Here is a 12,772-nt window from a genome sequence, read left to right as displayed (position 1 = left end):
CAATATAATTTGGGATTAGAAATGTAAATTGGTTAAACTTATCCTTTATAGATATTCATGCATATGTATAAAGATTGGTATACAAGGATGTTCTTTGCAGCATAGTTTATATTAGCAAAATGTTGGAAATGACTCAATTGTTCATTAGTTAGATAAAGAAAGAAAGAGCCATACAGAGGAATAAAGTAATGAGAACAAGACAGTTTTCTATGTTCTGACTTGGAAATATATCCAAGGTATGTGTTAATTGATAAAAAGCTGCAAATCAGTATAACTAGTATGATTCCAACTTTGGTTAATATTATGTGTTAGTATATGAATGTGAAAACCCCTAGAAGAATATAAATCAAACTGATAACCATGGTTCTCTCTTGGAAGGATAGGATGCAGCTGATCGATGTTTTTGTCTCACAGTAATTTTCTTTCTTTTGTTCTCTCTCTCTCTCTGTCTCTGTGTCTCACCCTTCCTCTCTCTCTAAAATCAATTTCAAAAACTCCTCGGGTGAGGAATATATATAGACATATGAAATTTGTCCTTACCCTGACTATGCTATTGTAATTGTAAAAAATGTATAAAGTGAGGAAAAATTTATGCTGCAAATGGCCTTGGAAAACCTCCTGAAAAGAAACCCAGTTTCAAGGCCTACCCTGTGGGAAATTATGGGAACAGAAATTGGGAGAAGGAACAAGAGTTTAAAGAACATGCAAGAGTCTTTCTCCTTCAAATGAGTAGAAAGCACACTCAGAGTTAAAGTCTTTCCTGTGTGCTTCCTTGGCCAAGAATCAGGAATCCCTTAGCATTGCCATTGGCCCTTACTTTTCTGGATCATGCACTAGACTGAGAGCACAATAAAGGTTTTATCTGCCTTGCTTATTGTTGTATTCACAACACCTAGAAAAAAAAGTTTGCTAAATGAGTGTTCTCCACTGTAAAGAGACTCTATCTGGAGTGGTTTATTTTTGTTCTGTGGGATCATTCCATGGTCCAAAAGGCTGAAGAGAGCTTGTGGTCAGCTTGACCATTGGTGCCAAATAGTCAGCTTTCACTTTGCTTCAGACTCTCTTGTGACAAGCTGTTTCTTTACCTTCACCTTTCCAGGTACAGCCAAAAGGCAGCGAGGAATGGAATGAAAAATCAGTTCAACCTCCATGACCTGAAAATGAAGGGCCCTGAACCAGTGGTCAGTCAAATTATTGACAAACTGAAGCACATTAACCAGGTATGTAGGACTATATCCAACAATGAAAGAGGCAAAGAAGTAAGGGATGGGTGGTGTTCACTGTCCAAACTGTATTCTTGAGTTTTTGGAGAGGCAGCCACTGTTTATTTTCATCAAAGATTTTCTCTGCTAAAAAGAATTTATGACCCTCATTTTCACCCCACTTTTTAAAATGTTATTTATTTTTTGTTAATCCTCACCTGAGGATATTTTTTCCATTAATTTGTTTAGAGAGAGTGGATGGGAGGGAGGGAGGGAGAGAGAGAGAGAAAGAGAGAGAGAGAGAGAGAGAACCATCAATGAGAGAGACACATCAGTTAGTTGCCTCCTCCATGCTCTCCGACTGGGACTGGGGATTGAGCCTGCAACCCTTCAGTGCACGGGATAACACTCTATCCACTGAACCACACCAGCCAGGGCTCACCTCACTTTTAACAAAGATTATATTGTAATATTAGAAAAAGCTTGGAAAATATAAGGAAATATATTTCTCACAATGCCATTACTGCATCCCAACTGTTTTCATTTTCACATCTTTGCTAATATTCAAAAACATCACACTCAGATTTTTTACATAATTAGAAGTATACAAGTGATTTATAGTTCTTAAAATTTACACTATATTGGAAACAATTTTCATGTTGCCACAAATCTTCATATTAATCATTTCTACGATCTTTAGATTCCTTTACGTATTCATCATAATTATTCAGCTAGCTTTTGCGGGACATTTAGGTTGCTTTAAAAAGTTTACTATTATAGCCCTGGCCAGTTTGGCTCAGTGGTTGGAGCATCAGCGCGCACACCAAAGAGTCACAAGTTCAATTCCAGTCAAGTGCATGTACCTCAGTTGCAGTTCAATCCCTGGCCCCTGGTTGGGGTCCTGTGGGAGGCAACCAATAGATCTCTTTCTCTTTCTCTCTCTCTCTCTCTCTCTCTCTCTCTCTCTCTCTCTCTCTCTCTCTCTCCCTCCCTCCCTCCCTTCTTCCCTCTCTATCTGAAAATTAATGGAAAATATCCTCAGGTGAGGATTAAAAAAATTACCATCATAAATAAAGGTAATTCTTCATATATAATGCTTTCTTTTGATCTTAGATCATTTTCTTAAAATATTGAAGCTATTGAGTTAAAGGATATGAGCACTTTTATGCATGTTTCTAAATTGCTTTCCAATGGGAACGTATCCGCTTTCACTGCCACCAGCAAGATTCAAGAGAACCAGCCAGCTTCACTGTGGCCCTAACAACTTTTGATTCACTGCCGTGCACAGAGACACCCACAGATTTGCTTGACCTGTACAAAGAGTTTTTCCTCTCATAAGGAGTTTAGTAACTAAGAAACAAATAGAAGTTAGTTGTACCATCTTCTTGTTATTGCTTTATGGCCACAATAAAAAAATGCCAACATATTCCAGAGTGACAGTTTGCCCCATGATGCAGGAGTAGGAGAGCCTTGACACCACTGACTTCTATCTGTAGCCTAAGAAGAAGTTAATGAAACTAAAATTCTTATACAAGGACAGGTTCCTGCATGAAAACATTGGTATGATTTTTTTTTTTTTTTTTTTTTTTATCCTCACCCGAGGATATTTTTCCATTTTTTGTACAGATAGAGTGGGAGGGAGAGAGGAAGGGAGAGAGAGAGAGAAACATCGATGTGAAGGGACACATCGAGTGGCTGCCACCCGCACAACCCAACCAGGGCCGGGGACAAACTGCAACCGAGATACGCGCCCTTAGCGGGAACCGAACCCGGGTCTCTCAGGACCGCAGGCCGACGCTCTAACCGCTGAGCCAATCCGGCCAGGGCATGATTTTGTTTTTTAATATAAAGTTTAGCAGTGAAATTTCTGTGGTTCTTAGAAAAGGTTAAGAAGTCATTCTAAATAGTAGTATTTCCCTGAAAATGGCATTGTGAAAGTATTTACAACACGTTTGGGTATGATTCCTCCAGTGCCTAATAAAGTGCCCTACACTCAGTGAACACTTCAAAAATAGTTGTTATTGCTACTGAGCACACGATAATGGCAGTATTTGCATACCCAATTCTTTTTTTTTTTTGGTGAACTCACAACCTCACTAAGTTATATAAAGCCGAGATAGATGTTTATTTTAAAATGCATCTCTGAAGGGTTCAGAGCACAATGTAATCTACTAATGGCTGAACTGAGGGCATGGCATTTTTCACCTGGGGACAATGGCAATACTTGTCTTCTGAATTATTTCCAAATTACCAATTTTGTCTGAGTGGCTCCACTCAATTGGTTAGACCCCAGCATCGGTGAGGCCAAAATCTCAGGGTCCATCACTGTGTCCATAATGTTTAATGAAGAATACTGTCAACACAGATGTTTGGTGAATAAACCTTAAGGAATACCAATATGTGTTCAGCCAGGTGCCAGGGAATCAGAGGGTTATGCAGAAGTCTCGTGCTCTGTTTTCACAGCTTATTCGGAGGGGAGCACAAGTGCAGACAGTGCTTAAATAAAGATCAATAAATAAATAAATAAAAATATGATAAAGAGCCAGAAGAGTGATGCTGCTCATTAATTTTTGGTGGTTTGCTTAGGGCTAAGGTGGGCTAGGCTAGTGTAAGAAAGACTCCAGGTAGAGGCAGGTGTTAAGATCTGCCATCAACAATGAGTAGGTAAAGACAAGCAGGTAGTGACAGTCATAAGAAACATTAGACAAAGACGTGTGTATGGACCCCACCCCCACCCTGAAAAAGGGGAAGCTGTATCAGACATGGGCTTCCATATGATCCATTGGCCACTAACAATAGTTATAGCAAGTTCTTTTAGCAAATGCTTAGTTAGGTGTTTGATATTAATACTGTGGGAGGCCATGTTATATAGTGGAAAGAATATCAGTTGTGGATCTTACTAGGTATATAACCTTTTATATATAAAATATATACACACATACATCCCATTATATAAAGTTAATATATAATTAAATATATATTTTTGTATATTATAATATTTTACATATACATCCACAAATATATATAAATGTATATACATGACACATAATAAGTAGCAGTTATGATAATTATATTCAGGATTTTCTCTATAGGCAGGACCTGGGTTTGAAAGGGATTGAAATTCCAGTACTTTTTACCAGCCTAATTCTGCCCCCCAATTTTGTATAGTTGCAGATCCCTTTGATACATCTCTTCTTTTCTCTTTCACAGTGTTTCTGTCTTTCCCTTTTCTCTAACATCCAGCCCCAAAAGCTTTTCAGCTTCAGGTATGGACATATATATTGTCAGAGTAGGAGAGGTCACGATTTACAATTCCTTTCTGCTACATCTGTCCATGAATGTGTGTATGTGAACATTTGTTCATTCCCTTGAAAATACCATTAAGCAACCAATTACTTCACATTCATAGACCAGTTGTACATGTTTAAGTTGAGCTGTTAAAATTGGTTGGCTCCAAACACCCACACTGATATTTTTTTTTCTCATCTGTATTGCTTTCCATGGCTAAAACACATATTTTTCAGATCTTCCGTAAAATTTATATTTTGGTCATGAAGAACAGTGATGATGCTAATGATAATGACAGTGATGGTGATGATAATGATAATATGTTTATATTTGTGTAGCATTTAACCATATTTCAAAGGAATTTCATGTCCTAAAAGAGTAACTACTTATGTTGGGAAAAATAGTCAACTTGGAATTATACAAGATACAGTACTTTCATAGAGTAATTCTTTTCAATAACTCATTGTTATCCTTGGACATTATATCATCCTCACTGCCAGCTGAGAAATTAGTTATTAATAATGTTTGTTCCTTTTTATAGCTAGAGAAACTGAGGCAGAAAGCCCTTAAGGGCCATGTGGGCATTCTACCAAACCATCCAGTGAGTTCAGTTGATGTTCAAACAACATCAATCATCCAGATGTTGTTTCCTATACACTGCCAGACATCTGGATTCACTGAATACATGGCTAAATTGACCTAAAGTTTTAGTGATGGGAAGGTAGAATTAAGTTAACTTGCCCAAGTTCATGTGGTACTGAGGGATGAATCCAGGAATGCAATGTTATTTTTCTAAGCCCCTTGCTTGGTATTAAACTACATTAGGATGCTTCAACATACATATCTATAAATACAGAGATATTTTTCTCTGTCTATGCATGTGTGACCATGTTTGTCCATCCAGATGGACTATAGTTAGACCACTTATGAGCACATCCCAAAATAACTCTCCAGTTTCTTCCATAGAAATTCTCAGCTGCTTCCTTTCAGGTTATAGTCGTTGTTGATAGCACTGGAAATAATATACTTACTAAGGGAATAAAGTAACATTATTTCCATATTGACAGTCCCATGGTGTAATCTTGAGGGCGTAGGTTCAGGGTCAGGCCCAGGGCCCCTTTCTAGGAAAACCTGCAGGTGTAGAATGTCCTCCCCTCCTTCTAAGCCAGAGTTCATGTGTAACATTCCCATAACTGGAGATGAGGGTCTTTTTATTTCCTTTTCAGTTTCTAATTTGTGTGAGGGTCTATTGTCTTGTGTTAGGAGAGGAATTGAACTCTTTAAAGTTCTCAAAGTCAATCCTGGAATTTGTAGGAATATATTGTTGTGTTCTTTTTAATTAAAAACATTTGTTTTTGTTAGTGTTCTACTTCAAGGCTCCTGCAGAGAGAAGACCTCAGAAATACCAAGAATGATCACAATACATTCTTACTCATATGTTATTGTGGGCTAATTGTCCTCTAACCCTGTTCTGTTAGTAACATTTTCTCTGTCTTGAAAAGTTACCTATGTAATTAGTGCTAATTTAACAGTCCCAAAACTCCTATAGATGTTATTGTTCCCAAGGAAAATCTAGCTGTTTATTGTTTTTCCCCAGTTTCAGTTCAAGTTCAAATAAAATTTCATAAATTGTTTTCCTGCCTGTTGTAAAAAATTGAAGGCAGAGCAGTCAATACCTACCCATTAAGTGTCAGAGATTTTCATTCAAAGTTGGATAAAGTCTCATCTGTTTGGAATGGTTGAAACGTCCTGCTGAATGATAGGGGAGTAGATGAGATGGCCTCTTAAGATTCCTTCCAGTCGTGTGATTCCGTGATTTGTGGCTCAAGGTCAGGCTTTAACCTAGCACCTTCTTCTGAACAAGTCTTGTGACTTTATTCTCTGCTCTGCCACTTATTTTAAAACACCGTATTCCCAGGTCACTCTTTTCTACTTTGTAACCTCTCATCTTTTCAGAAATTGTTCCCTTCCCACCAGTCTTCCAGCCTGAGCAGATGGAACTTAAAACTTGCCCGCCCCCCACCCAATTATTCTGTTCTTCTGCCTTGTTCTCATTGGACTATGAAAACATTAATCTATAAAAACACTTTTGCACTTATCCCCTCTAAGATTCCCTCCTCCAGGGCCAGATCCTGTTAGTCATGTGACTCCATATGAATGATTATAATTCTACCATACATTTGCATAGCACAATTTGGTCTGTAAAGCTCTTTCATGTATATTAGAAAATTTACCTTTGCAATGGTTCTGAGAAGCAGATATTATTACCTACACTTGCGCAGTGAACCATGGCACCAGAAGGCTACATGACCTACATATGATAAGTGGTAGAACTAGACCTATAAGCCACAGCTACTAATTTCAGTGTCTATCCTCTTTCCTTCTACTTCTATAAAGACATGGCACACCTTGTTATAATTAGCAAGATCCATATATAAATGATATGCAGAAACACAAATAACAGAAACTCATTAATTTGTCTAATAATTTCCAAGTCCCTAATATAGTAATTTCTATGATCTAACGTTCTAAAATCAGTTGCAAAGAAAGAGCAATCATGTTGTTTATCAAATTTCAATTGAAGATTCTTAGAAAACTACCACACTGTATGGTGTCAAACTGAGGCACTTTGTGGCATGTATTTGAGTTATAGGCACCAGACAATCTTTCTACTAGCTATCTCTAATTCATAAAATTATGTTAAATGGTCAACAAAAATTTAAAAATGCAGAGCAGTGAAGTGTCTTTACTCCACCCCCCTTCGTGAACACCTGAAAAGTATTTTTAAGGTTCCTGACAGGCTACTTTGGTATCATGAAAAGATGCTACTAACTTTTGAAATCGAAAGCTAAATTTTTAATAAGTTAATCAATAAAGTTGTTAAGTGCCAGAGAAGTACCCAAGACATTCCTTAGCATGTGATTAAAAAGAAAAACTTTAAACAAATCTCAGGCATGATAGAAAATACTCTGAATAACTTTTTTCAGGGTCTTCTCACAATAAAACCAGTGAGAGTCATAAAACACTACCCTGGTCTAATGGTTGCTAGAAAAGCCAACACTGATATAAGTTTTCTAAATGAAAGAAGAAATCTTTTAAGAGTAAATTTAAATAAAAGACCTTTCCAAATGGAATTATGTCTCAGTGTTTGTCACACTTCTTCATATATCAGTAGCCTGGCAGAACTCTTCATAATTGTCATTTCCATATGGAGCCAAAATATGTGTGTGTGTGTGAAAGACAGATTATCTACAAAGGCATGTTAATAAGATCCAGTGAATGACTTCTGAAGTGCAAAAGGACAATGCATGTTGGTTTTTAAATACCAGACTTTGATTCTGTGGAGCTAAACATTATTTCATGAAGTAAAAGGGAATTAGCTAATGCATTTCAAAACACATTGATCATTAAAACATCTCTCATTTTGCTTAATAGCCTGAAAAATAATTACAATATATGGTGGCTTTGGGGAGCATGTTTTTTTTAAATATATATATATATATCTTAATTACTATGTATAGTTTAATAACAAGGCACAAAGAAGAATTCCCAAGTATTTCATATTAAATTTTTTTAAATAAACTATTTTCTATACTTAGAATATACAGGATTCAAGATATTTAAATTGAGTCATGTATTTTAGTGCTCACATATTATTCGTTTTTCCGAAATGGAAGATGAGTCATGAGTGGTGAGCCAAAATGTAGTTGATACCAGTGTTGTGCTAATCTTTATTTAACAATGAAAATAAACACATTATCTTTTTTTATTGCAGTATTGTGCATGCATGAGTTTTTGTTATTGTTGTTTTAGTTAGAAGTATTGGAAGTGTTAGCTATGGAAGGCAAGTTCTACATATGAAAAGGGGATTCTATTAAGCTATAAAGGCTGCCAGATTTACAAAGATAGAAATATATTTCCGGCCCTGGCTGGTTTTGCTCAGCGGTTAGAGCATTGGCCTGCGGTCCAGAGAGACCTGGGTTCGGTTCCCACTAAGGGCATGTACCTTGGTTGCAGTTTGTCTCCAGCCCTGGTTGATTGTGCAGGTAGCAGCCACTCGATGTGTCCCTTTCACGTCGATGTTTCTCTCTCTCTTCCTCTCTCTCCCTCCCACTCTATCTGAACAAAAAATGGAAAAATGTCCTCGAGTGAGGATAAAAAAAAAAAAGAAATATATTTCCAAAATATGTATGAAATCCACAGGATCTCATATTCTGTTTATATTTATTAACTGATAAAATGTAACACTATATATTTTTAATAAATAGTAATAAATGTTTGCTCTTTACCTTCATAAACCTTTACTATAGGCACTATATTGTTATATGCATTTTCAAATACTATTCAAGAAATTCAGAAATGATTTTTCATCTATATATATTCGTGAATATATAGGTATTGCCTTTGGACTATCAGTTTCTTAAGTCTGGAATCATGCATATAATTTTCTGTTTCCTCTAGTACCTAATATATATAGAGTAGGTGCTAAATATATATATAATATTTTATTGATCAATTCATTCAAATAACTCAGCTTTTGCTGCCCTCATTTATTTTTGAATTTAGATTCAATTTAAGGCACTTTCTCATTCAATATTAACCAGTTTCTGAACTAAAGGGCAAGGTTACATAAGTGCAGAGTTATAGTTAGAAGGGTCCTTTAGGTGGCATAGGGTCCAACCCTCTGGTTTTACAGATGAGGAAATTATAACCAAGAGAGGGAAATTACTTGTCCAAAGTCATATTACCAGTAAATAATAAAGTTGGAACTGGGAAATGAACAGATCAATATTCTGTAATGCTATTATTGTGCTTCCAAAGTTTCTTGTGTAATACAAAACATGCTTGCAAACATGCAACCACATATTCTTATACAGTACTCCCAACCATAGCAGAAGCCCATTCTTAAGCAGTTCATCTTAGGAACAAAAATCAGTACAGCATGAGCCATGATTTTGTTAATTATTTATCTCTCGTAATGGATATTAACTAGTGTTTGCTCATAACAAGTACACATCAGTGCCTGTGGCCTCTTTAAACCCACTGAGCAGTTGTTGCACACAGGTCGGGTGGGGGGGGGGGTCTCTGCTGGGATCACTGAACCAAAAGCAGGCAGCATCATTGGGACCTGTTGCTCATGGGCTTAACCCAGGTATAGTCTGACTTGGGCTCCTATTCACATTCCAGAACAATCATACTTTCACTCTGGTATTCTGGATCTCAACTCCTCCACCTTACTGGGCAACCTGTAATACTTTATCTAGTACCTTTTCCCTCCTTCCAGTATGGCAAAATTAACATCATATTAGGCAGTGGGCTTATGTGCCATTTAGCTCAGTTGCTTAAACAGTGTGTTCAGACTGTGTCCCATAAGGAGTAGAGATGTGGGAGAGGTGCTGTGATTGTTCTGAGTCCCCCATTTCTATGTTAACCAAAACAACTATATTTTAAAAATATATTTTACATATCAGTCTTCCAAGTAACATTATACTTAAACAAAGGGTTCTAACTGCTAAAAAAATAAAAATCTCAGGGTGCCCTTGAAGCTAACACTAAAAATTTAATCTCATATGAGCCATTTTTTTATTTGAGCATTTATTCCGTGAATGTGCTAAGTATCTATAATACATAAGGCAGTCACAGAAGGCCTTCCAGTTCCTATCAGCCGCCTCCAAAACTGAACTGTTGGTTAAACTGTTGACCAAATGGAAGAGTGTGAATGGCTGGGTCTAGTCCTATTGGAGTGATGTTCCAAAGTAATTTTGGAGGGCCTATGTTCTTGTAATAGTGAGGCAAAAGTGTCTTACTTGAAGATGCAGACCAACACATCTAAATTTTCCTTGCCCAAGTCATTAGGATTCTGACAAAGTCCAATGGAAGAAAGTACTGAGCAATTTGTCTTAAACTAGCTTGTCTATACAGAACAGACTATTTTGCCCCTGGATGGCAGTCCTATGTTAATTAGCTCAATTAAATGTTTAGCCTCTGTCTTGTATGCCCATGATTATTTGAGACTTAACCTTCAACTGCAAACTTATTTGAAACATAACCGGGGATGTTTCCATATTTTATACGGGCTCAATATTAGTACTTAGTGAAGGTAAAATATTAATAATGGGATCAATTCTGTATCCCTAACTATATAGTTACCTTAGATAACAACCACACTAATTTTGTATAGCAAAAGTTAAGTAGAATAATTCCTGCAGAGTTCTAATGAATGTCAAAAGTAGAAATTACATTATTATTAGATTTTATTGGATAATTTCTTAATAGGGTTAAAGTATGATCTTATTTGTTTAATTAGTTGATTTAGATATTATTTTCTTCATAGTCCATATTTTGCTAAATCATCGCTTTTCATAGTAATATATATTCTGTATTATGGGTATGCAATTAACAAGAACAAAGAAGCTAAGAAAATTACCATTACAGTATGTCATAAATAATGAGACCCAAGTTCAGGTCATTTCTTTCCCAGTTCACTGAAGAATATTCTGATTATTTTCATGGTATCTCAGTTAAGAATTTCTGAGTCATCACAACAAATAGAAGAGCCAAAAGACTAGAGACAGGCATGAGCTTTCAGAAGTCACCATGATGATTGCTAGAAGACACTGTGGGCTCCCTCAGAATAAATCAGTAACCAAGTCACTCCCCCTTGTGTATGTGTGTGTATGTGTGTGTGAGAGAGAGGGAGAGGGAGAAATCAGAAGAACACCACAGACATGGTATGTCTAGATTTTAGCAATGTGTTTGACAGAGGTTCCTAGGATCATTTTTTAACAGGTGGCAAGAAATGCTGGGTAAATAATCATATGGTTTGGTAAAGTGTAGCTAATGAACCATCATAGCTAGAGTGTTTTCTTAACATATATAGTTTGGGTTGTGGTTTAACTGGTTTCAAAATTCTAAATATACCCTTTTTAAGATGGCGTCAGGCAGGACCAGAGGGAGGTAGAGTGTGTGAGAGTGTGAGTGGACGTGAAGATGGAAGACCAAACCCAAGCAGTACAGAGACGCGGAGCAGAAGGTTCCTGTGCTGTGGACTGGAGCAGCCGGCTACCACCGTAAGCAGCTCTTCAGGGTGCTTCTCCCTGCGCCACAGGGAGGTCCCACCATTTTGGAAGTAGACACTCTGTGTCAACACAGACCAGTGCACAGTAGTGGAGCTGCCAAGGTGCCGGTTGCAGAAGCTGAGGATAGCCAGGAGCCCAGCACCATCACCCACAGTAGCAGCCTGATCAGAGTCGAGATATAGCCCCAGCAACAGAGGCTGGGGAGCAGACATCCATCCCCAGGCAACAGAAGCACAGACCAGCAGCTGAGACCCATCCCCAAAAACTACAGCAAAAGCTGAGCAGGAGTTGAGCCCCATGGGACAGCAGCACTCCCTAGCCTACAGCAGCTGGACCTGGGGCTCCACAGAGGCCTGTGCTGTCCAGCAGCTCACAGGAGCAGTGGGAAGCCAGAGCCCCCAGAGAGACTGGTACAATCCACCTGCCCACTCTAGGGACCTGCAGGGTGCGGGGGCACCAGAGAGGCCTATGCAACCCAGCAGGGACTGTGTGATCTACTTACCCGTGGGACCTGCAGGGTGCTGTCCTGATGATTTTCTGTTGATTTTTCCTGAGGATTTGTCTTTATTTTAGTTGTAATTCCTGTTTGGTCCTGGGAGATCGCCTGCGTAGCTTCCGTTCACTCAGTTTCCATTTTCACATCTTCGATGCCTATCTTGTGCGCAGCTGGGTCAAACAGGCCTTTCTGGTGCCCCTGCACCCTGCAGGTCCAGCGGGTAACTGGATCGCACAGTCCCTTTGGGGACATGGCTCTATGCCTATGTTATGTGCTGCTGGATTGCACAGACCTCTCTGTAGCTTCAGCACCCTGCAGGTCCGGCAGGTAACTGGAAGGCACAGTCCCTGCTGGGCCACACCGGCCTCTCTCGTGCTTCAGTACCCTGCAGGTCCCACGGGTAACTAGATCACACAGTCTCTGCTGGGAGCACAGGTCTCTCTGGTCCCCTGCACCCTGCAGTTCCCACGGGTGGGCAGCTGGATTGCAGCAGTCTCTCTCAGGCTCTGGCTTTGCACTGCTCTTGTGAGCTGCTGGACAGCACAGGTCTTTGTGGAGCCCCAGGTCCCACTTCTGGCTGCTGGGGAGTGCTGCTGCCCCGTAGGGCTCAACTCCCCCTCAGCTTTTGCTGTAGTTTTGGAGAATGGGTTTCAGATGTTGGTCTGTACTTCTGTTGCCTGGGGATGGATGTCTGCTCCCCAGCCTCT

The 12,772-nt window shown here is 38.7% G+C and overlaps 1 protein-coding gene across 1 annotated transcript in view; it reads left to right on the top strand.

Annotated features, from left to right (window-relative positions):
- Nucleotides 1-12,772, top strand: part of GPC3 (glypican 3) — an 827,003-nt gene that overhangs the window by 621,501 nt on the left and 192,730 nt on the right. The window contains exon 6 of the mRNA XM_036271345.1: nucleotides 1,100-1,220. Coding sequence (XP_036127238.1) covers nucleotides 1,100-1,220 — 121 coding nt within the window. The remainder of the gene's footprint in view (nucleotides 1-1,099; nucleotides 1,221-12,772) is intronic.

Source organism: Molossus molossus, unplaced genomic scaffold, assembly GCF_014108415.1.
Source record: "Molossus molossus isolate mMolMol1 unplaced genomic scaffold, mMolMol1.p scaffold_m16_p_2, whole genome shotgun sequence".
Classification (NCBI taxonomy): domain Eukaryota; kingdom Metazoa; phylum Chordata; class Mammalia; order Chiroptera; family Molossidae; genus Molossus; species Molossus molossus.
The sequence above is the reverse complement of the archived record's forward strand: the minus strand, read 5'-3'. Positions and strand labels throughout refer to the sequence as shown.